The sequence below is a fragment of the Crotalus tigris genome, unplaced genomic scaffold, assembly GCF_016545835.1.
Source record: "Crotalus tigris isolate CLP2741 ecotype Arizona unplaced genomic scaffold, ASM1654583v1 scf7180000024422.289953, whole genome shotgun sequence".
Taxonomy (NCBI): Eukaryota; Metazoa; Chordata; class Lepidosauria; order Squamata; family Viperidae; genus Crotalus; species Crotalus tigris.
In genome coordinates this window covers 48,711-74,849 of record NW_024100589.1, presented here as the reverse complement: position 1 = coordinate 74,849, position 26,139 = coordinate 48,711, and the positions used below count along the sequence as shown (strand labels likewise).

The window sequence follows — 26,139 nt, the reverse complement described above, 5'->3', positions numbered from 1 at the left end:
AGAGCCAGACAGGATCACTATCACCACAGACGCAAGCCTATTTGGGGGGGGCACACCTCCACACACACTGGGCCCAAGGTCAGTGGTCCAAGCAAGATCTAAAGAACAATATAAACTGGCTGGATCTAAGAGCCATACACATGGCCCTAAAGAGATTCAGCAGCTTAGTACAGGGCCAGCACGTCCTGGTCTTAACCGACAACATCACAGCCAAGGCCCATATCAACAGACAGGGGGGAACAAGGTCCAAGCCTCTCATGCAGGAGGCCAGATTGCTGGGGTCTTGGGCGGAACTGAATCTTGCCTCCATCAGGGCGGTGCACATATCCGGAGTGGCCAACCAGCAGGCGGACTCACTGAGCAGAGCCACCGTGGACCATTCCGAATGGCAGCTGGATCCGAAGATCTTCAGAGAGATCGTGGACAGGTTTGGTTCCCCAACCCTAGATCTGTTTGCCTCCCCAGCCAACTCACAGCTTCCCAGATTCCTTTCCAGGTTCCCGTCTACATCAGCGGAAGGAACAGATGCACTCCGCAGTCCCTGGCCCAGGGAACTGCTCTATGCCTTTCCTCCCCTGCCCCTTCTACCTGCCACGATCAGGAAGATCCTTCGCGAACAAGCAGAGGTCCTCCTGGTCACCCCGCATTGGCCGAGACGATCTTGGTTCACCGACCTAATGGAGCTCTCCGCATCCCCTCCATGGAGGATTCCAGCCAATCGGATCTCCCTCATTCAGGGGGAGTTACATCATCCGGACCCTCAATGGCTCCAGTTAACCGTCTGGCACTTGAGAGGCAGGCCTTAGGCCTAGACTCATATTCGTCAAAGGTCATAGCCATGATCCAGCAATCCAGGAGACCCTCGACGAATAGAATATACGATGCCACGTGGAAGAGCTTCTGTAATTGGTGTTTAGCTCACAAAATTGAACCCTTACAGGCTGCAGTGCCAGTTATCTTGGAGTTCCTGATGGATGGTTTGGACAAAGGGCTTTCCACAAGCACCATCTGTAGGCAGGTAGCAGCACTCGCCACGGTTATTTCCTGTGGCAAGGAACCCTTAACACAGCACCCTATGATACGCTCCTTCCTAAAAGGGAGCTAACAATGCCAGACCACCAGCGGTACATAGATACCCCTCCTGGAACCTTCATCAGGTTTTACAAGCTCTTGTCTCACCACCCTTTGAGCCAATTGACACTTGTTTGCTCAAACTATTATCAATGAAGGTGGCATTTCTGGTTGCTGTAACTTCAGCCAGAAGAATCTCTGAGCTGGCTGCCCTGTCAGTGAGAAAGGACCTGTGTATCTTCCATAGGGACAGGGTTACTCTCAGGTTAGATCCCTCTTTCGTGCCCAAGGTCAACTCCTTGTATCATAGATCACAGGACATAGTTTTGCCGGATTTCTGTCCGAACCCATCTAATCACATAGAGGCTCAGTGGAACAGATTGAATGTTCGCAGGGCCTTATATTGCTATATACAGAGACCCTCATCCTTCCGCAAGACTGAGGCTCTGTTTGTGTCATTTCACCCTTCGTCGTTAGGATAGAAGGTTTCCTCACCCACTATAGGCAGGTGGATTAGAGCTTGTATTTCTCTGGCATACCAGACTCAGTCACTACAAGCTCCCAGCCATATCACGGCCCATTCCACCAGAGGCGCAGCCACTACAGCAGCCTGGTCTACCCAGGCATCCATAGAGGAAGTTTGTAGGGCAGCAACATGGGCATCGCCCTCCTCCTTTGTCTGTCACTACAAGATGGATATATATGCATCTTCTACGGCTTCATTTGGCTGCAAGGTCCTAGAACACGCATTAACATTGGGTGGGAACCAGGCCCAATCTAATTCCCCACCCTAGGGACACAGGGCTTTGGTATGTCCCATCCGTGGGTTCTCCATCCAATCATGCTGGAGAAAGGGGCGTTGTCTTACCTGAACGCCTTTTCTCAGCATGATGATGGAAAATCCACTCCCTCGCATTAGGTCAGTTGGCCTGGTCCCCATTTGTTCAGACGCGTCGGACTAAAGTCTGGGTATCGCCTTAGCCTAAAACTGGGGTACAGTTGGCACAGAGGGGGCGGTACTAAATTTCAGACTTAGTCTAATTGGAGCAGATAGATTAAGACAACCCATCCATGGATTCTCCATCATCATGCTGAGAAAAGGCGTTCAGGTAAGACAACGCCCCTTTCTCTGTCTTGCTTCCTTTTTCATTGCAGGCCAAGCTTCATATGTTTGAAACAGTTTCTCTCTCTTGGTTCATTGCCTGCCCTCTTTGTTCATTCATAACTATTGTTGGGGATGACAGAAACATGAAGATATTTGCATGCAACAGACGAAGCTGGTATATTGGTCCATTCTTACACAGTGTTGAGGATGGGACATGGCAGGAAGAGGTAGGAAGGGAAGGGAATTGGAAGGGAATCAAAAGCAGATCAGAAGGATTGGGAAACTTTGTGTATGCAAGGGAAACAATAGCATACACAAAGTGGTTATCAACCATCATATCCAGTTCCACAGGCTGTGGAGCTGCATTTTATTGGGACTATTTAGAATGGTTTTGAAGGGTTCTGGAACAAAGGGAAATTGTTTAGTCTAACTGTTGCTTTCTTGCTTTTTGTAATCGGCTTTTGCACCAGAGAAATTCCATGCAAGTGTGGGAAACATGTACATGGTTGCGATATACTGAAGAAAGGAATAAGGGAGTGTACAGGAATGATTGATGTCTTTCTTATGATGTAATGGCTCTGTTGTCTGATTTTCATTGGCTAACAAAGTTTATAAAGCAATGCTACCAACTTCCTAATATGTGGCACTTCTGGATGTAACTCTGCCAGCATTCCAGATTGTTGGCCACCCAGCTGCTTAATTTGATCAAATAAAGGGCTGCTTGATCAAGAAGTCTGCACTAGGGTTATCTGATTAGATTGATATGGTATCTCAAGTTTAAGTAAGGACTGGGACCTTACAGTTTAATTCTTTCCTCAGTGGATAATTGCAGGTAATTCTGATATGCATATTACACCATATTACACATGCCATGACTTCTGATTATTGTCCAAGGGCAATTTAATGTGCTGTTTTCAACATAAGAAACCTGTTTCCTTTGCAAGGGGTGACCTTAAAGAATGTATCTGTCCTCTAGAATTGACTCAATCCCTTTGATGATGTCAGGAGAAGCAGCTGCTTATCTCTCATATTGGGGAGGACAGAGGGGGCTGAGGCCTGGATGCATCCCTTTTCCTTAATGAGAACAACCCACTGAAATGGGCTCCTGCAAGAAGCATCTTTCATTCCAACCCTGATCACTGTCTGGAAGCTTCAGAAAATGGAAGATTGCTGGAGACTGTTTGGGGGTAGAAAAATAGACAGCATCTGGAGTGCATTTAGTAAATAGAATAGAATAGAATAGAATAGAATAGAATAGAATAGAATAGAATAGAATAGAATAGAATAGAATAGAATAGAATAACAGAGTTGGAAGGATTTTGTAGGTCATCTAGTCCAAACCTCTACCCAACCAGGAGACACTGACAGATGGCTATCCAGTCTTTTAAAAAACTCCAGTAATGAAGCACCCACAACTTATGAAGGCAAGCTGTTACACTGGTTAATTATCCTCATCGTTAAGAAGTTTTTCCTTAATTCCAAGTTGCTTCTCTCCTTGATCAGTTTCCATCCATTGTTTCTTGTCTGGCTTTCAGGTGTTTTGGAAAATAAGTGGACCCCCTCCTCTCTGTGACAGCTCCTCAAATATTGGGACACTGCTATCATGTCTCCCCTAGTCCTTCTCTTCACTAGATTAGCTTAATAATTTTGACAATGGATTTCTATGATTTATAGTTCCATTTTTTTTTTTTTGCTATTTAATTTTGTGAGCTGCTAAGAATCAATATAGAATTGCCCTGGATTGCTCACGTGATATACCAATCGATAAATATAAATGAATTATAAGAACCTGAATCAGGTAGAACCTGAATCTTTTCTTTTTGGTACAGAAAAGAAATAGCGTGTGTATTTGTGTGTGTGTGTGTGTGTTCGGGGAGGGGGCTATGAAGAAAAGAAACAAAACTAGCTTTTCTTTCTCATCCAGTCTTACAAAGTGATATTTGTGTCACTCTTGATTCCAAGTGAAGAAATATATCATATTTTATTTTTATTTATGTATTTCCTGAGCTGGGGCTATTGAGCTTGTTCTATTCAGTCAGGAAACTCTGGAGAACTCCTGGAGTTCAGAAAGATTGTCCCAAGCCCTATTTTCTTACATTTACAATGAGCCTGGTGGCTCCCTCCTATCTGCTTTGCACAAGAGGGCAGCAGTGTCCAACAAACTGATATTCTCCACTTAAAACAAATGAAAGTGTGGTTTCATCTGTTAGCCAGATGAAGTAATTAATTAATTAATTGATTAATTAATTAATTTCATCTGTTAGAATAGAATATACTTTATTTGACATTAGGACTATTTTCAGAATATCTACAATGGAGGATGAAGGCACTCTAGAAAGTCAAAGCAGTGTGTATCGCTTATATCTTGAGGGCTATTTAAATTCAGTGACAGCTTCCTGGTGAAAGGAACCATATCTTCCTGTTCTCCTGCTGCGCGCAACATCTCAAAGGTTGAGTGCTTGTCTGAATGTTTTCCCATCAGTAAGAAACCTACAAGGTTTTGAGCTACCAAAAATGGCACCCTGGCTAAACTTCATGTCCTTGTTAGTTGTCCTCAGAGGTATTATTATTTTCCTTTCCAAAGAGAGGGATTATTCCCCAGTTTCTTGTGTTTCCCTGCAGGAGGTCTTATTAAACAAACTTTCTTTCTAGGTGTCCAATCTGAGGCTCAGTTAGTGGAGTCTGGAGGGGAGGGGAGAAGACCTGGAGAGACCCTCCATCTCTCCTGCCAAGGCTCTGGATTCACCTTTGGCAACTACTGGATGGTCTGGGTGAGACAGGTTCCAGGAAAAGGCCTGGAGTGGGTTGTACATACATGGTCTTCATATTTTTACTACTCTGACAAAGTGAACGGACACTTCACCATTTCCAAGGATGAGGACAAAATCCAGCTGTATCTGCAAATGAACAGCCTCAAAACACAGAACATGGCCATCTATTACTGTGTGAGAGGGACACACAGTGAGAGGAAGTGAATCTGTTTATTTCACCCAGCGGTTCTGCATTTTTTTTCTAATAAAAAAAACAGCTTTATTAATTCAGATTCTCCCTTTGTTTCTTCATTCTGTACATCAACCTTCATCCATTCAATCTATATGAACAAGCCACTTTATGTTCATATAGTGAACACTGCATTTCTATTTCATACTCAGTCCAGGTTAATATTTACTCAGTCCACTTATTCCTGACCCTGTCCCTCTCATTTCATCACTCATGTTTCTTAGCCCTTAATTTATTGATAATATCATAAATTTATCAGTCCACTTATTCCTGACCCTGTCCCTCTTATTTTACCATTCATACTTCTTAGCCCTTAATTTATTGATAATATCATAAATTTATCTAAATCAGGAAAAATATTCGGGGATGTAGATATGAAAATCACTGTCAAAGTTCAAATTGTAGACAATGATGGTTTGTTAGATATAGCCTTCCTTCCCTATAAACTCATTTTATCTTCCCCATGAAACCCAGATGCAAATGAGGGCACTGAGCTGTTTCTCCTTTAAATAATCACAAATACACAAAAGAGCATCCCAGACCCAAAGGTGCAGTAAAAGAAGGCTTGTTTTCCCACTGCCCCATGGAGCCTGCCATTCTACTTCTTTGCTTAGTAGCAGCTCCTGTGTGTGAGTATCTTCCAGATAGACCCTGAACAATGAGATAAAACAAAAGCAGAGTTATTTACTAATTATTACTTTCTCATTCGCTTAGATGTCCACTCCACCATCCAACTTGTGGAATCTGGGCCAGGAAGAGTGAGCCCTGGAGGATCCTTCAGATTAACTTGCAAAGTGACAGGGCAATCCATTGAGAATATAGCCTTGGCATGGATCCGCCAGACTCCAGAAAAAGGATTGGAATGGGTGGGTGTCATAGCATTGCTGAATGGTGAATGGAGAACAGTCTATGCCTCATCTCTCCAAAATCGAACGACCTTGACAGCCGATGACTCCAAGAATGAATGTTATTTGACAATGAAATCTCTGACAGCTGCAGACTCAGCCACATATTACTGTGAAGGAGAGTCACAGTGAGAGAAAGCAAGGGAGGAAGTGGGTAAAACCTCTCAGCTTTTGTCTGAAGAAACTTTATTCATTCACACAAATGGATTGAGATAATTTATTTATTCTTTCAGCTTTGGCTGCAAAATGGAACAAGCTAATATTCCAAGTCAAGAAGAAGTAGGACTAGATTTCAGAGTATCTACTCATATTCAGAACTGCACATAGCTTGTTATTTGCATCTTCTTTCTTTTATGTCTTTTTTCCTATTTACACAAGTTTCTCAAGAATTAGCTGCAACATCATTGTTGTGGACAGGGATTAAGAGATACAGATGCCTGGTAGTTGGGTTGATTACAAGTCCTAAGAGTCATTTAGCCTTCTCTCTTTCCATTCCTTCTTGGTGTATCTAGATGTATATTGGTTTTCAAAGGAGCTCAGTATGGGTGTCATGTAGTACGAATGGAAGGAATCAGATCAGTCAGTACAGAATATACAGAATTCTACTTCACTAATAGCAATTTCATCAGGGCTGAACTACACATTACACCATACGAGTATCTGCTAGTTCTAAGGAAACAAGTGGAAATAATGTATATTTCACATTATTACCCATTAAATGGATATATTAATGAACCTTTGTGGAGATTGACACCAAAAGAATGAATATATCTCTATATTTTATTTTTATTTATTTCTTGAAGTTGAGATATTGAGCCCATTCTATTCAGCCTGAAAACTCTGGAGAACTCCTACAGATGAGAAACATAATCCTAAGCCCTATTTTCTTACCTTTACAATGAGCCTGATGGTAGCCTTCCATCTGCTTTGCACGAGAGGGCAGCAGTGTCTAACAAATTAACATTCGCCACTTAACCCAATTGAAAGTGTGGTTTCATCTGTTAGCCAGATGGTTTTCTCATCTGCTTCCGATTTGTCATTCAATGGGTCTCTGGAGACCATCCTTTCCCAAGAGACTTTCTCATAATTCCTTTTTTTAAGCTCTGAGATAAAATTGCTTCACTTTCTTCTTTTTTTTTTCTTTTTCATTTGCAGAACATTGGAAACAACAACAACCACAACATAGTTATCAACTCTCATATTCTGCTGGACAGTCTGTAGAACTAGGTTTTGGGAGCTCTGTTTGGAATGGTTGAATTCCTTCCTCGGTGGCTAAGTCCTAATAATACTGTTATGCTTCCAGTGGGCATATATTATACAAATTTTGCAGACCATGCCATGATTTCCAATTATCTTCCAAGGGGAATTTAATGTGCTTATTTCAACCAATTTCAATCTTTGTCTTGGCAGAGAATAAGATGAAAAATTCCTCTGTCCATTGACATTGGCTCTTCACTATTGGTCAGATCAGGAAAAGAAGCTGCTGATCCCCCAAATTGGGGAAGGCAGAGCAAATAAAAAGGTGTTAGCTATGTTTTTTGCTTCTTTATTTTTAAAAGAAAAATAAATTTGAAGCATGAGAGAGATGGATAAAGTAAAAGATGCCATGGATTACAAACTACAACAATACCCATATTTTGAGAAGTATCTGAAAAATTGGTACAAAAAGTAAGGAAGTGTATTTTTGATAGACACTAACTTCAGAAACTCTGGATAACATATGGATTTAAATTTTTCAATTCCACTAAATGTGATGTACATCTCCATCATGCAGAGAACTAGGAAATCAGTTCTCTACCAGCTTTAACATTACCAAAATGCTCAAATAATGCATTACAATGATTTTTCAAGATATGGCTTTCCTTCTGAGAAAATCAATCTTTTGCTTTTCATGATTATTAAGGATTAAAATAAATATATTTAACTCATGTTAGGTCATTTTCAGCATGTCTACCATGTAGGATGAAGGCAAACTAGAAGATCAAAGCTGCATATGGTTCTTTTAACCTGAGGACTATGTAAATTCAGTGACAGCTTCCTGTTCAAAGGAACCATATCATCCTGGTCTTCTGCTGCACTCAAAAACTTAAAGGTTGAGTGCTTGTCTGAATATTTTTCCATCAGTAAGAATCCTTCACACTTTTGAGCGAGCAAAAATGGCACTCTGGCTAAATATCATGTCCTTGTTAGTTGTCCTTGGAGGTATTACTTTCCCCTCAGAAAAGAGTGGTTATTCCTCAGTTTCTTGGGTTTACCTGCAGGAAGTCTTATTAAACAAACTTTCTTTCTAGGTGCTAAATCTGAGGTTCAGTTGGAGGAAACTGGAGGGGATGTGAGAAGACCTGGAGAATCCCTCCATCTCTCCTGCCAAGCCTCTGGATTCACCTTCAGCAGCTATGCTATGAGCTGGGTGAGACAGGCTCCAGGGAAAGGCCTGGAATGGGTGGCAAGAATATATTCTTCATATATTTACTACTCCGACAAAGTGAAGGGTTGCTTCACCATCTCCAGGGACAATGCCAAAAGCCAGCTGTATCTGCAAATGAACAGCCTGAAAGCTGAAGACACCGCAGCGTATTACTGTGTGAGAGACACAGTGAGAGGAACTATATGTGAAGCCATGCAAAAACTGTTAATGACAATGAAGTTAATTATATTTGACAATGAAGTTCTGACTTCTGCATATTCAGCAACATATTTTTAGCTCTGAGATAAAATTGTGTCCCTTTTTCATTTGCAGACCAAGTTTGATATCTTTGAAACATTTTCTCTCTCTTTGTCCTCTTTTATTTATTCTTATCTACAGATGGGCATGATAGAAACATGAAAAAAATGCATGGAAGAAACACAGCAGTGTATTTGTGAATCATCACTCATAGACTGCCAATGCTGAGGAAGGGAAGGGAATCACAAAGGAAGGAATTGGAAGGGAATTGGAAGGAAAGGAAGAATGTTTTGAAAGCAGTGGAAACAACAACAAACATAAAATAGATATCAACTGTCATATTCTGCTGGACAGTCTGTGGAACTAGGTTTTTGGAGGTCTGTTTTGAATGGTTCAATTCTTTCCTCAGTGGCTAACTCCTATTAAGCCTGATATCCTTCCGGTGGGCACATATTAAATAAATTTTGCAGACTAGACAATGACCTCTGATTCCAAGGCCAATTTAATATGCTGATTTCAACCTATGCAAAGAGAACCTTTACAAAATGTTTTATAGATGGCATCTCCCACCCACAAGATTGTCTAAAATGTATACCAATGTCTCCCCTAAATGTTGGAAATGCAATTTGAAAAGTGGAACTTACTATCATATGTGGTGGGAATGCACGCGAGCTCGTGATTTTTGGAACAGGATTAAAATTTGCTTGGAAGAAATATTAGAGCAAGCGGTAGAACCAAAACCAGAACTCTTTCTATTAGGTTTAACTACGCAAAAACATGACAAAGGCGTATTTTATTTAATGCTACACATTTTAACGGCCTCCAGGCTGGTTTTTGCTCAAAATTGGAGGAACAAGGAAACCCCAACGGAAGAAGAGATCCTGCATAAAATTTTAATATGTGCTGAGATGGACAGGCTTACAATGATTATGAAAGACAAAACGGAACACGAATACTTCGAAATCTGGGGCAAATTTTACCGCTGGTATGACTTAAGAACTGCTCGGACTTCAAACTAATGGTAGAACTAAAAGATATACATAACTGTACATATAATTGTATATATAATTGTATTGTATAAAAGATGAGGTTTATATAGAGGTTAAGAACAAAAAATTATAAAATTATAAAATTTTTGTACTATGATAGGAACTGATAGAAAAATTCACTCTGGAATGTCATGTTTGTCCATTGTTGTTTTAATTGTATTAATGAATAAAAATTAAATAAAAAAAAAAAACATAAAATAGATATCAACTGTCATATTCTGCTGGACAGTCTGTGGAACTAGGTTTTTGGAGGTCTGTTTTGAATGGTTCAATTCTTTCCTCAGTGGCTAACTCCTATTAAGCCTGATATGCTTCCGGTGGGCACATATTAAATAAATTTTGCAGACTAGACAATGACCTCTGATTCCAAGGCCAATTTAATATGCTGATTTCAAGCTATGCAAACCTTGGGCTTGGCCCAGAGTGAGCTAAAGAATTTCTCTGTCCATTGGAAGTGGATCTACACTTTTGATTAGGTCAGCAGAAAAAAGCTGGTTGTCCCCCCTATTGGGGAGGGCAGAGGAAATACAAAATTGTAAATCATGTTTTTTGCTTCTATACTTGTATAAAAAAAATAAATTTGAAGCATGACAGAGATGGATAAAGTAACAGATGCCATGCATTGCAACCTACAATAATAATCATGTTTTCAGAAGTATCTAAAAAAATGCTGCAACGTAAGAAGGTGTGTCTTTAATAGATGCTCTCATATGGATTAAAATAAATATACTTTAACTGATGTTGGCACATTGTCAGTCATGTCTACAATGCAGGATGAAGACAGTCTAGAAGGACAAAGCAGTGTGTATCTCTTTTATCCTGAGGGCTATGTAAATTCAGTTACAGCTTCCTGTTAAAAGGGACCATATATTTCTGTTCTCCTGCTCCACTCAAGATCTCAAGGGTTGAGTGCTTGACTGAATGTTTTCCCATCAGTAAGAATTCACCAAGGTTTTCAGCAACCAAAAATGGCACTCTGGCTAAACCTCCTGTCCTTGTTAGTTGTCCTCAGAGGTATTATTTTCGCCTCCAAAGAGAGGGATTATTCCTCAGTTTCTTAAGTTTCCCTGTAGGAGGTCTTATTAAACAAACTTTCTTTCTAGGTGTCCAATCTGAAGCTCAGTTAGTGGAGTCTGGAGGGGATGTGAGAAGACCTGGAGAGTCTATCCATCTCTCCTGCCAAGCCTCTGGATTCTCCTTCAGCAGCTATGAGATGGTCTGGGTGAGACAGGCTCCAGGGAAAGGCCTGGAATGGGTGGCTTATATATGGTCTTCAAATATTTACTACTCTGACAAAGTGAAGGGACGCTTCACCATCTCCAGGGACGATGCCAAAAGCCAACTGTATCTGCAAATGAACAGCCTCAAACCAGAGGACACAGCCATCTATTACTGTGCGAGAGACACAGTGAGAGGAAGTATATGTGAAGCCAATCAAAAACTGCCTATTTCGTCCAGTGGTTCTGCAAATTTCTTTTCTAAGAAAAAAACAGGTTCATTAATTCAGATTCTCCCTTCATGCCTTCATTCTGTACACCAACCTTCATCCATTCAATCTATAGGAACAGGTCTCTTTTTGTTCATTTAGTGAACACCAGATTTCAATTTCATATTCAATCCAGGATATTTACTCAGTCTATTTATTCTTGACCCTAATCCTTTCATTTCACCACCCATATTTCTTGGTTCTTAATTTAGTAATGTTATCATAGATTTATCTAAGTCCTAAGAGTTAGGTAAACCTTTTTATTCCTCTTCAGTATATCCACATGTCTACTGGTTTTCAAGTCAGGACAATATGAATGTGAGATGGTAGGAATGGAAAAGATCTGATCAGTCACTAAAGAGAATTCTGCTTCATTGATAGCTGTTTCATTAGGGCTGAACTTCACATTACATCTGAGAATTTGAGTTTCTGCTAGTTCTCAGGAAACAAGTGCTTATAATGTATATTTTGCATTATTGCCAATTAAATGGATATATTAAATATTTTCATAATGAAACTTTCTGGAGACTGATTCCAAGTCAATAAATGTATCATACCAATTTTATTTTTATTTATTTCCTGAGCTGCGGCTATTGAGCTCATTCTATTCAGTCTGGAAACCCTGGAGAACTCTTGGAGAGCAGAAAAATTGTCCCAAGCCCTATTTTCTTACCTTTATAACCAGATTGATGGCCCCCTTCTGCCTGCATTGCACAAGAGGGAAGCAGAGTCCAACAAACTGACCTTCTCTACTTAACACAAATGAAGGTGTGGTTCAAGATGTTTTCCTCTGCTGCTTCTGAATTATTACTCAATAGTTCTCTGGAGACCATCTTTCCCCAAGAGACTTTCTCATAATTCTTTATTTTTTTTTTAGCTCAGAGATAAATTTCTCTCTCTTTCTTTCTTTTTCATTTGAAGACCAAACTTGATATGTTTGAATCAGTTCTTCTCTCTTTGGTGACTGACTGCCCTCTATACTTATTCATAATTACAGATGAGGATGATAGAAACATGAAAAAAATATTGCATGGAAGAAACCAAGCAGTGTTTTGATGAATCATCCTTCAGAGTTTGCCAATGCTGAGGAAGGGAAGGATACGGAAGGGAAGGGAAGGGAAGGGAAGGGAAGGGAAGGAAATAGGAAGTGAATTGGAAAGGAATTGGAAGGGAATTGGAAGGAAAGGAAAAATGTTTCCAAGCAGTGGAAACAACAACAAGCCACAAAATTGCTATCAACTATCATATTCTGCTGGACAAGCTAGAACTGAGTATTGGGAGGGGGTAGTGTTTGTTTTGAATGTTTTAATTGTTTCCTTGTTTGCTAACTCCAGAAAATCCTGAAATGCTTCCCAGTGGGCACATATTACACTAAGCAAAAACTGCCTGTTTCACCCACCAGTTCTGCAAAAAAAAAATTCTAATGAAAAACAGCGTTATTAATTCAGATCCATTCAATCTATTCGAACAAGTCTCTTTTTGTTCATATAGTGAACATTGCATTTCAATTGCATGCTCAGTTCAGGTTGATATTTACTCAGTCCACTTATTCCTGACCCCCTCCCTTTCATTTCCCCACCCATATTTCTTAGCCTTTAATTTATTGATAATATCATAAATTTATCTAAATCAGGATAAGTATTTGGTGATGTAGATATGAAAATCATTGTCAAAGTTCAAACTGTAGACAGTGATGGTTTGTTAGATATAGAGTTCCTTTCTTATAAATATAAATTTTATCTTCCCCATGAAACCCAGATGCAAATGAGGTCACTGAGCTGTTTCTCCTTTAAATAATCACAAATACACAAAAGAGCATCCCAGACCCAAAGGTGTCAGTGCAGTAAAAGAAGGCATGTTTTCTCACTGCCCCATGGAGCCTGCCATTCTACTTCTTTGCTTAGTAGCAGCTCCTGTGTGTGAGTATCTTCCAGATAGACCCTGAACAATGAGGTAAAATAAAAGCATAGTTATTTACTAATTATTACTTTCTCATTCGCTTAGATGTCCACTCCACCATCCAACTTGTGGAATCTGGGCCAGGAAGAGTGAGCCCTGGAGGATCCTTCAGATTAACTTGCAAAGTGACAGGGGAATCCATTGAGAATATAGCCTTGGCATGGATCCGCCAGGCTCCAGGAAAAGGATTGGAATGGGTGGGTGACATAGCCTTGGTGGAGGGTGAATGGAGAACAGTCTATGCCTCATCCCTCCAAAGTCGAACGACCTTGACAGCCGATGACTCCAAGAATGAATGTTACTTGACAATGAAATCCCTGACAGCTGCAGACTCAGCCACATATTACTGTGCAGGAGAGTCACAGTGAGAGAAAGCAAGGGAGGAAGTGTGTAAAACCTCTCAATGTTGGGGTGAAGAAACTTCATTCACACAAATGGATTGAGATAATTTATTCATTCTTTCAGCTTTGGCTGCAAAATGGAACAAGCTATTATTCCAAGTCAAGAAGAAGTAGGACTAGATTTCAGAGTAGCCATTCATATTCAGAACTGCACATAGCTTGTTATTTGCATCTATTTTCTTTTCTCTTTCTTTTTTCCTATTTACACAGGTTTCTCAAGAATTAGCTGCAACATCATTGTTGTGGACAGGGATTAAGAGATACAGATCCCTGGTAGTTGGGTTGATTACAAGTCCTAAGAGTCATTTAGCCTTCTCTCTTTCCATTCCTTCTTGGTATACACAGATGTGTATTGGTTTTCGAAGGAGCTCAGTATGGGTGTCATGTAGTACGAATGGAAGGAATCAGATCAGTCAGTACAGAATATACAGAATTCTACTTCACTAATAGCAATTTCATCAGGGCTGAACTACACATTACGCCATATGAGTATCTGCTAGTTCTAAGGAAAGAAGTGGAAATAATGTATATTATATTATAATGTAAGAAGACCTGGAGAGTCCCTCCATCTCTCCTGCCAAGGATCTGGCTACACGTTCAGCAGCTACTGGAAGAGCTGGGTGAGACAGGCTCCGGGGAAAGGCCTGGAATGGGTGGCAAGGATACGCTATGATGCTGCATATACTTACTACCCTGACAAAGTGAAGGGCCGCTTCACCATCTCCAGGGACAATGCCAAAAGCCAGCTGTATCTGCAAATGAACAGCCTCACAGCTGAAGACACAGCAGTCTATTACTGTGTGAGAGACACAGTGAGAGGAACTATATGTGAAGTCACGCAAAAACTGCCCATTTCACATAGCAGTCCTGCAAATTTCTTTTGTAATAAAAAACCACTTTATTCTCCTCAGATTCTCCTTTCATGTCTTCATTCTGCACTTCAACCTTCATCCATTTGGTCTATAGAAATGAGCCTCTTTTTAGTTCATGTATTGAGCATCACACTTCAATTTCATCGTCAATCCAGTTTAATATTTACTCAGTCTACTCATTCTTGATCCTCTCCCTATCATTTCACCACCAATGATAGCTTACTGCTGTACTCATTCTGATTTCCTGCTGCACTCAACATCTCAAAAGTTGAGTGCTTGTCTAAATGTTTTCCCTTCGTTAAAAATCCTCAAAATGTTTGAGAAAGCAAAAATGGCACTCTGGGTAAACCTCATGTCCTTGTTAGTTCTCCTCACAGGCTCCAGGGAAAGGACTGGAACAGGTGGCAGGTATATGGACTTCATATATTCACTACTCTGATCCATTCTGTCTATAGGATCCATTCAGTCTATAGGAATGATCCTCTTTTTTTTTAAATGTAATAAAGGCCATATTTCAATTTTATATTCAATCCAGTTTGATATGTATTCAATCTACTAATTCCTGACCCCCTGTCTCTCATCACCCATCTTTCTTAGCCCTTAATTTAGTAATGTTATCATAAATTTATCTAAATTAAATCAGGAAAAAAAAGTTTGGTGTTGAAAACAACAGTCAATGTCGAATGTCTGAGCTGGGACAAAATGATCGACTTAACCTACCTTTCTTATAAACTGGTTTTATCTTCCCCCTGAAACTCAGATGCCAATAAATCACTGAGATGTTCCTCCTTTAAATAATCACAAACACCCAAAAGAGTTTCACAGATCCAATTTTCTGATTGGGCTAAAGGAAATGTTGTATTTCTCACTCTTCAGTGGATTTTGCCATTCTTCATCTTCTTTCCATCTTTGCTTTATGTTTCAGGTAGACCTGAACAATGAGTTAAAACAAAAGCAGGATTGTGTGGGATGGTGATAACTGGAGTAGTCCTATGCCTCATCCCTCCAACATCCAACAACCTTGACAACTGATGACTCCCGCAATGAATTATATTTGACAATGAAGTCCCTGACCTCTGCAGACTCAGCAACCTATTTTTAGCTCTGAGATAAAATTGCTTCCCTTTCTTTCTTTTTCATTTGCAGACCAAGTTTGATATGTTTGAAACAATTCCTCTCTCTTTGTTCACTGCCTGTCCTCTTTTATTTATTCTTATCTATAGATGGGCATGATAGAAACATGAAAAAAAAAAGGATGGAAGAAACCTAGCAGTATATTGGTGAATCGTCGCTCATAGACTGCCAATGCTGAGGAAGGGAAGGGAATCACAAAGGAATCAGAAAGGAATTGGAAGGGAAGAAAGAATGTTGTGAAAGCACTGGAAACAACAACAAACATAAAATAGATATCAATTGTCATATTCTGCTCGACAGTCTGTGGAACTAGGTTTTTGGAGGTCTCTTTTTAATGTTTAATTCTTTCCTTAGTGGCTAACTCCTAATAATCCTGATATGCTTCTGATGGGCACATATTAAATAATTTTTTCAGACCATGCAATGATCTCTGATTCCAAGGGAAATTTAATGTGCTGATTTCAACCTATGCAAACATTTGGTTTGGCATAGAATGAGCTAAAGAATTCCTCTGTCCATTGGAACTGGATCTATGCTATTGACTAGGTCAGGGAAAAAAAGCTGGTTGTCCTGCATATTGGGGAGGGCAGAGAAAATACAAAAGTGTAAGCGATGTTTTTCGCTTCTATATTTGTGTAAAAATAAATTTGAAGCCTGAGAGAGAGATATAAAAATTAATAGATGCTACAGATTACAAAGTACAACAATAACCATATTTTGAGAAGTATCTGAAAAATTGCTACAACAGCTAAGAAAGTGTATTCTTGATAGACGCTAACTTAGGGGACTCTGGATAACATATGGATTTCAATTTTGACTGAATTTATTTACTTGCAACTGTGGGAAGTAGTTCCACTAAATGTGATGTACATCTCCATCATTCAGAGAACTAGCCAATCAGTTCTCTACCAGCTTTAATATTACCAAAATGCTCAAATAATGCATTACGATGATTTTTCATGATATGACTTTCCTTCTGAGAAAATGAACCTGTTGCTTTTCATGTTTCTTAAGGATTGAAATAAATATATTTAACTCATGTTAGGTCATGAGAAGGAAGGACTCACTGGAGAAGGGCCTAATGCTGGGAAAGATGGAGGGCAATAGAACAAGGGGACGACAGAGAATGAGGTGGCTGGATGGAGTCACTGAAGCAGTAGGCTTGAGCTTAAATGGACTCCAGAAGATGGTAGAGGACAGGAAGACCTGGAGGAACATTGTCCATGGGGTCGCAATGGGTCAGACACAACTTCACAATTAACAACAAAAGGTCATTTTCAGCATGTCTACCATGTAGGATGAAGGCAATCTAGAAGGTCAAAGCTGCATGTGGTTCTTTTATCCTGAGGACTATGTAAATTCAGTGACAGCTTCCTGTTCAAAGGAACCATAACATCCTGCTCTCCTGCTGTACTCAAAAACAGGGGTTGAGTGCTTGTCTGAATATTTTTCCATCAGTAAGAATCCTTCACACTTTTGAGCGAGCAAAAATGGCACTCTGGCTAAATATCATGTCCTTGTTAGTTGTCCTTGGAGGTATTATTTTCCCCTCAGAAAAGAGTGGTTATTCCTCAGTTTCTTGGGTTTACCTGCAGGAAGTCTTATTAAACAAACTTTCTTTCTAGGTGCTCAATCTGAGGTTCAGTTGGTGGAAACTGGAGGGGATGTGAGAAGACCTGGAGAGTCCCTGCGTCTCTCCTGCCAAGCCTCTGGATTTACTTTCAGCAGCTACTGGATGAGCTGGGTGAGACAGGCTCCAGGGAGAGGACTGGAGTGGGTGGCAAGTATACGCTCTGATTCTGCATATATTTACTACTCTGACAAAGTGAAGGGCCGCTTTACCATCTCCAGGGACAATGCCAAAAGCCAGCTGTATCTGCAAATGAACAGCCTGAAAGCTGAAGACACAGCAGTCTATTACTGTGCGAGAGACACAGTGAGAGGAACTATATGTGAAGCCATGCAAAAACTGTTAATGACAATGAAGTTAATTATATTTGACAATGAAGTTCTGACTTCGGCAGACTCAGCAACATATTTTTAGCTCTGAGATAAAATCGCATCCCTTTTTCATTTGCAGACCAAGTTTGATATCTTTGAAACAATTTCTCTCTCTTTGTTCATTACCTGTCCTCTTTTATTTATTCTTATCTACAGATGGGCATGATAGAAACATGAAAAAAAATGCATGGAAGAAACATAGCAGTGTATTTGTGAATCATCACTCATAGACTGCCAATGCTGAGGAAGGGAAAGGAATCACAAAGGAAGGAATTGGAAGGGAATTGGAAGGAAAGGAAGAATGTTTTGAAAGCAGTGGAAACAACAACAAACATAAAATAGATATCAACTGTCATATTCTGCTCTACAGGTTTTTGGAGGTCTGTTTTGAAGGGTTCAATTCTTTCCTCAGTGGCTAACTCCTATTAAGCCTTATATCCTTCCGGTGGGCACATATTAAATAAATTTTGCAGACTATGCAATGATTCCAAGGGCAATTTAATGTGCTGATTTCAACCTATGCAAACCTTTGGCTTGGCCCAGAGTGAGCTAAATAATTTCTCTGTCCATTGGAAGTGGATCTACACTATTGATTAGGTCAGCAGAAGAAAGCTGGTTGCCCCCCCTATTGGAGAGGGCAGAGGAAATACAAAAGTGTAAATCATGTTTTTTGCTTCTATACTTGTATAAAAAAATAAATTTGAAGCATGACAGAGATGGATAAAGTAACAGATGCCATGCATAACAAACTACAACAATAACTATATTTTCAGAAATATCTAAAAAAATGCTACAAGGTAAGTAGGTGTATCCTTAATAGATTCTCACATATGGATTAAAATAAATATATTTCAACTGATACTGGGACATTATCAGTCATGTCTACAATGCGGGATGAAGACAGTCTAGAACAGTGGTTCTCAACCTGTGGGTCGGGACCCCATTTGGGGTCAAATGACCATTTCACGGGGGTCGCCAAACCACGCTGTCCGCCATTTTTTGCCTTTTCCCTAGCTGTCCTACTCCCTCTTATTGGTGGCCATACCCACTTGGGGGTCACCACAACATGGGGAACTGTATTATGGGGTCACGGCATTAGAAAGGTTGAGAACCACTGGTCTAGAAGGACAAAGCAATGTGTATCTCTTTTATCCTGAGGGCTATGTAAATTCAGTTACAGCTTCCTGTTAAAAGGGACCATATATTTCTATTCTCCTGCTCCACTCAAGATCTCAAAGGTTGAGTGCTTGACTGAATGTTTTCCCATCAGTAAGAATTCACCAAGGTTTTCAGCAACCAAAAATGGCACTCTGGCTAAACCTTCTGTCCTTGTTAGTTGTCCTCAGAGGTATTATTTTCCCCTCCAAAGAGAGGGATTATTCTTCAGTTTCTTGTGTTTCCCTGCAGGAGGTCTTATTAAACAACCTTTCTTTCTAGGTGTCCAATCTGAGGCTCAGTTAGTGGAGTCTGGAGGGGATGTGAGAAGACCTGGAGAGTCTATCCATCTCTCCTGCCAAGCCTCTGGATTCTCCTTCAGCAGCTATGAGATGGTCTGGGTGAGACAGGCTCCAGGGAAAGGACTGGAATGGGTGGCTTATATATGGTCTTCAAATATTTACTACTCTGACAAAGTGAAGGGACGCTTCACCATCTCCAGGGACGATGCCAAAAGCCAACTGTATCTGCAAATGAACAGCCTCAAACCAGAGGACACAGCCATCTATTACTGTGCGAGAGACACAGTGAGAGGAAGTATATGTGAAGCCAATCAAAAACTGCCTATTTCGTCCAGTGGTTCTGCAAATTTCTTTTCTAAGAAAAAAACAGGTTCATTAATTCAGATTCTCCCTTCATGCCTTCATTCTGTACACCAACCTTCATCCATTCAATCTATAGGAACAGGTCTCTTTTTGTTCATTTAGTGAACACCAGATTTCAATTTCATATTCAATCCAGGATATTTACTCAGTCTATTTATTCTTGACCCTAATCCTTTCATTTCACCACCCATATTTCTTGGTTCTTAATTTAGTAATGTTATCATAGATTTATCTAAGTCCTAAGAGTTAGGTAAACCTTTTTATTCCTCTTCAGTATATCCACATGTCTACTGGTTTTCAAGTCAGGACAATATGAATGTGAGATGGTAGGAATGGAAAAGATCTGATCAGTCACTAAAGAGAATTCTGCTTCATTGATAGCTGTTTCATTAGGGCTGAACTTCACATTACATCTGAGAATTTGAGTTTCTGCTAGTTCTCAGGAAACAAGTGCTTATAATGTATATTTTGCATTATTGCCAATTAAATGGATATATTAAATATTTTCATAATGAAACTTTCTGGAGACTGATTCCAAGTCAATAAATATATCATATCCATTTTATTTTTATTTATTTCCTGAGCTGTGGCTATTGAGCTCATTCTATTCAGTCTGGAAACCGTGGAGAACTCTTGGAGAGCAGAAAAATTGTCCCAAGCCCTATTTTCTTACCTTTATAATGAGCCTGATGGCTCCCTTCTGCCTGCATTGCACAAGAGGGAAGCAGAGTCCAACAAACTGACATTCTCCACTTAACACAAATGAAAGTGTGGTTCCAGATGGTTTCCTCTGCTGCTTCTGAATTATTACTCAATAGGTCTCTGGAGACCATCTTTCCCCAAGAGACTTTCTCATAATTCTTTATTTTTTTTAAACTCAGAGGTAAATTTCTCTCTCTTTCTTTCTTTTTCATTTGAAGACCAAACTTGATATGTTTGAATCAGTTCCTCTCTCTTTGGTGACTGCCCGCCCTCTATACTTATTCATAACTACAGATGAGGATGATAGAAACATGAAAAAATATTGCATGGAACAAACCTAGCAGTGTTTTGATGAATCATCCTTCAGAGTTTGCCAGTGCTGAGGAAGGGAAGGGAAGGGAAGGGAAGGGAAGGGAAGGGAAGGAAAGGAAATTAGAAGCGAATTGGAAAGGAATTGGAAGGGAATTGGAAGGAAAGGAAAAATGTTTCCAAGCAGTGGAAACAACAACAACCACAAAATTGTTATCAACTGTCATATTCTGCTGGACAGGCTAGAACTGAGTATTGGGGGGGTAGTGGTTTTTTTTTTTTTTTTTTTGAATGTTTTAATTCTTTCCTTGTTTGCTAACTGGTGTAATATGTCCTTCCCACTGGGCACATATTACACCAAGCAAAAACTGCCTATTTCACCCAGCAGTTCTGCAAAAAAAAAAAAAAAATCTAATAAAAAACAGTGTTATTAATTCAGATTCTTCCTTTGTGTCTTCATCCATTCAATCTATGTGAACAAGCCTCTTTTTGTTCATATAGTGAACATTGCATTTCAATTGCATACTCAGTTCAGGTTGATATTTACTCAGTCCACCTATTCCTGACCCTGTCCCTCTCATTTTACCATTCATATTTCTTAGCCTTTTATTTATTGATAATATCATAAATTTATCTAAATCAGGACAAATATTTGGGGATGTAGATATGAAAATCACTGTCAAAGTTCAAATTGTAGACAGTGATGGTTTGTTAGATATAGCCTTTCTTTCTTATAAACTGATTTTATCTTCCCCATGAAACCCAGATGCAAATGAGGGCACTGAGCTGTTTCTCCTTTAAATAATCACAAATACACAAAAGAGCATCCCAGACCCAAAGGTGTCAGTGCAGTAAAAGAAGGCGTGTTTTCTCACTGCCCCATGGAGCCTGCCATTGTACTTCTTTGCTTAGTAGCAGCTCCTGTGTGTGAGTATCTTCCAGATAGACCCTGAACAATGAGATAAAACAAAAGCAGAGTTATTTACTAATTATTACTTTCTCATTCGCTTAGATGTCCACTCCACCATCCAACTTGTGGAATCTGGGCCAGGAAGAGTGAGCCCTGGAGGATCCTTCAGATTAACTTGCAAAGTGACAGGGCAATCCATTGAGAATATAGCCTTGGCATGGATCCGCCAGGCTCCAGGAAAAGGATTGGAATGGGTGGGTGACCATAGCTTGGAAGATGGGTGAATGGAGTACAGCTATGCCTCATCCCTCCAAAGTCGAACGACCTTGACAGCCGATGACTCCAAGAATGAATGTTACTTGACAATGAAATCCCTGACAGCTGCAGACTCAGCCACATATTACTGTGCAGGAGAGTCACAGTGAGAGAAAGCAAGGGAGGAAGTGTGTAAAACCTCTCAGCTTTTGTCTGAAGAAACTTTATTCATTCACACAAATGGATTGAGATAATTTATTTATTCTTTCAGCTTTGGCTGCAAAATGGAACAAGCTATATTCCAAGTCAAGAAGAAGTAGGACTAGATTTCAGAGTAGCTATTCATATTCAGAACTGCACATAGCTTGTTATTTGCATCTATTTTCTTTTCTCTTTCTTTTTTCCTATTTACACAGGTTTCTCAAGAATTAGCTGCAACATCATTGTTGTGGACAGGGATTAAGAGATACAGATGCCTGGTAGTTGGGTTGATTACAAGTCCTAAGAGTCATTTAGCCTTCTCTCTTTCCATTCCTTCTTGGTATACCTAGATGTGTATTGGTTTTCAAAGGAGCTCAGTATGGGTGTCATGTAGTACGAATGGAAGGAATCAGATCAGTCAGTACAGAATATACAGAATTCTACTTCACTAATAGCAATTTCATCAGGGCTGAACTACACATTACACCATACGAGTATCTGCTAGTTCTAAGGAAACAAGTGGAAATAATGTATATTTCACATTATTACCCATTAAATGGATATATTAATGAACCTTTGCGGAGATTGACACCAAAAGAATGAATATATCTATATATTTTATTTTTATTTATTTCTTGAGGTGGAGCTATTGAGCCCATTCTATTCAGCCTGAAAACTCTGGAGAACTCCTGCAGATCAGAAACACTATCCCAAGCCCTATTTTCTTACCTTTACAATGAGCCTGATGGTAGCCTTCCATCTGCTTTGCAGGAGAGGGCAGCAGTGTCTAAAAAATTAACATTCTCCACTTAACCCAATTGAAAGTGTCGTTTCATCTGTTAGCCAGATGGTTTTCTCTTCTCCTTCAGATTTGTCATTCAATGGGTCTCTGGAGACCATCCTTTCCCAAGAGACTTTCTCATAATTCCTTTTTTTAGCTCTGAGATAAAATTGCTTCACTTTCTTCTTTTTTTTTTTTCATTTGCAGACCAGTGGAAACAACAACAACCACAACATAGTTATCAACTCTCATATTCTGCTGGACAGTCTGTAGAAATAGGTTTTGGGAGGTCTGTTTGGAATGGTTCAATTCCTTCCTCGGTGGCTAAGTCCTAATAATAATGTTATGCTTCCAGTGGGCACATATTATACAAATTTTGCAGACCATGCCATGATTTCCAAATATCTTCCAAGGGGAATTTAATGTGCTTATTTCAACCAATTCCCATCTTTGTCTTGGCAGAGAATAAGATGAAAACTTCCTCTGTCCATTGACATTGGCTCTTCACTATTGGTCAGATCAGGAAAAGAAACTGCTGATCCCCCAAATTGGGGAAGGCAGAGCAAATACAAAGGTGTTAGCCATGTTTTTTGCTTCTTTATTTTTAAAAGAAAAATAAATTTGAAGCATGAGAGAGATGGATAAAGTAAAAGATGCCATGGATTACAAACTACAACAATACCCATATTTTGAGAAGTATCTGAAAAATTGGTACAAAAAGTAAGGAAGTGTATTTTTGATAGACACTAACTTCAGAAACTCTGGATAACATATGGATTTAAATTTTTCAATTCCACTAAATGTGATGTACATCTCCATCATGCAGAGAACTAGGAAATCAGTTCTCTACCAGCTTTAACATTACCAAAATGCTCAAATAATGCATTACGATGATTTTTCAAGATATGGCTTTCCTTCTGAGAAAATCAATCTTTTGCTTTTCATGATTATTAAGGATTAAAATAAATATATTTAACTCATGTTAGGTCATTTTCAGCATGTCTACCATGTAGGATGAAGGCAACCTAGAAGATCAAAGCTGCATGTGGTTATTTTATCCTGAGGACTATGTAAATTCAGTGACAGCTTCCTGTTCAAAGGAACCATATCATCCTGGTCTTCTGCTGCACTCAAAAACTTAAAGGTTGAGTGCTTGTCTGAATATTTTTTCTATCAGTAAGAATCGTTCACACTTTTGAGCGAGCAAAAATGGCACTCTGGCTAAACATCATATCCTTGTTAGTTTTCCTTGGAGGTATTATTTTCCCCTCCAAAAAGAGTGGTTGTTCCTCAGTTTCTTTTGTTTCTCTGCAGGAAGTCTTATTAAACAAACTTTCTTTCTAGGTGCCCAATCTGAGGTTCAGTTGGTGGAAACTGGAGGGGATGTGAGAAGACCTGGAGAATCCCTCCGTCTCTCCTGCCAAGGATCTGGATTCACCTTCAGCAGCTACTGGATGAGCTGGATAAGACAGGCTCCAGGGAAAGGAGTGGAATGGGTGGCAAGGATACGCAATGATGCCGCATATACTTACTACCCTGACAAAGTGAAGGGCCGCTTCACCATCTCCAGGGACAATGCCAAAAGCCAGCTGTATCTGCAAATGAACAGCCTCAAAGCTGAAGACACGGCAGTCTATTACTGTGTGAGAGACACAGTGAGAGGAACTATATGTGAAGTCACGCAAAAACTGCCCATTTCACACAGCAGCCCTGAAAATTTCTTTTGTAATAAAAAACCACTTTATTCTCCTCAGATTCTCCTTTCATATCTTCATTCGGCACTTCCACCTTCATCCATTTGGTCTATAGAAATGAGCTTCTTTTTACTTCATGTATTGAGCACCACACTTCAATTTCATCGTCAATCCAGTTTAATATTTACTCAGTCTACTCATTCTTGATCCTCTCCCTATCATTTCACCACCAATGATAGCTTACTGCTGTACTCATCCTGATTTCCTGCTGCAGTCAACATCTCAAAAGCTGAGTGCTTGTCTAAATGTTTTCCCTTCGTTAAAAATCCTCAAAACGTTTGAGAAAGCAAAAATGGCACTCTGGGTAAACCTCATGTCCTTGTTAGTTCTCCTCACAGGCTCCAGGGAAAGGACTGGAATAGGTGGCAGGTATATATTCACTACTCATATATTCACTACTGTGATCCATTCTGTCTATAGGATCCATTCAGTCTATAGGAATGATCCTCTTTTTTTTAAATGTAATAAAGGCCACATTTCAATTTTATATTCAATCCAGTTTGATATGTATTCAATCTACTAATTCCTGTCACCCTGTCTCTCATCACCCATCTTTCTTAGCCCTTAATTTAGTAATGTTATCATAAATTTATCTAAATTAAATCAGGAAAAAAAAGTTTGGTGTTGAAAACAACAGTCAATGTCCAACGTCTGAGCTGGGACAAATTGATCGACTTAACCTACCTTTCTTATAAACTGGTTTTATCTTCCCCCTGAAACTCAGATGCCAATGAATCACTGAGATGTTCCTCCTTTAAACAATCACAAACACTCAAAAGAGCTTCACAGACTCAATGTTCTGATTGGGCTAAAGGAAAGGTTGTATTTCTCACTCTTCAGTGGATTTTGCCATTCTTCATCTTCTTTCCTTCTTTGCTTTATGTTTCAGGTAGACCTGAGCAATGAGTTAAAACAAAAGCAGGATTGTGTGGGATGGTGATAACTGGAGTAGTCCTATGCCTCATCCCTCCAACATCCAACAACCTTGACAGCTGATGACTCCCGCAATGAATTATATTTGACAATGAAGTTCCTGACCTCTGCAGACTCAGCAACATATTTTTAGCTCTGAGATAAAATTGCTTCCCTTTCTTTCTTTTTCATTTGCAGACCAAGCTTGATATGTTGGAAACAATTCCTCTCTCTTTGTTCACTGCCTGTCCTCTTTTATTTATTCTTATCTATAGATGGGCATGATAGAAACATGAAAAAGAAGGATGGAAGAAACCTAGATGTGTATTGGTGAATCGTCACTCATAGACTGCCAATGCTGAGGAAGGGAAGGGAATGACAAAGGAATCAGAAAGGAATTGGAAGGGAAGAAAGAATGTTGTGAAAGCACTGGAAACAACAACAAACATAAAATAGATATCAATTGTCATATTCTGCTCGACAGTCTGTGGAACTAGGTTTTTGGAGGTCTCTTTTTAATGTTTAATTCTTTCCTCAGTGGCTAACTCCTAATAATCCTGATATGCTTCTGATGGGCACATATTAAATAATTTTTTCAGACCATGCAATGATCTCTAATTCCAAGGGAAATTTAATGTGCTGAGTTCAACCTATGCAAACATTTGGCTTGGCATAGAATGAGCTAAAGAATTCCTCTGTCCATTGGAACTGGATCTATGCTATTGACTAGGTCAGGGAAAAAAAGCTGGTTGTCCCGCATATTGGGGAGGGCAGAGAAAATACAAAAGTGTAAGCGATGTTTTTCGCTTCTATATTTGTGTAAAAAATAAATTTGAAGCCTGAAGAG

General features: G+C 39.6%; 3 gene segments (V, D, J or C); all 3 read left to right on the top strand.

Annotated features, from left to right (window-relative positions):
* The first annotated feature begins 13,114 nt into the window (after positions 1-13,114).
* Positions 13,115-15,489, top strand: LOC120302092. The segment is given in 4 exon segments: positions 13,115-13,200; positions 13,286-13,604; positions 14,189-14,453; positions 15,439-15,489. Coding segments are annotated over 4 exon segments (699 nt in total).
* A 1,579-nt stretch (positions 15,490-17,068) lies between these two features.
* Positions 17,069-17,691, top strand: LOC120302091. The segment is given in 2 exon segments: positions 17,069-17,183; positions 17,273-17,691. Coding segments are annotated over 2 exon segments (465 nt in total).
* Positions 17,692-23,770: 6,079 nt separating this feature from the next.
* Positions 23,771-25,320, top strand: LOC120302090. The segment is given in 3 exon segments: positions 23,771-23,881; positions 23,971-24,281; positions 25,270-25,320. Coding segments are annotated over 3 exon segments (408 nt in total).
* Positions 25,321-26,139: the final 819 nt, after the last annotated feature.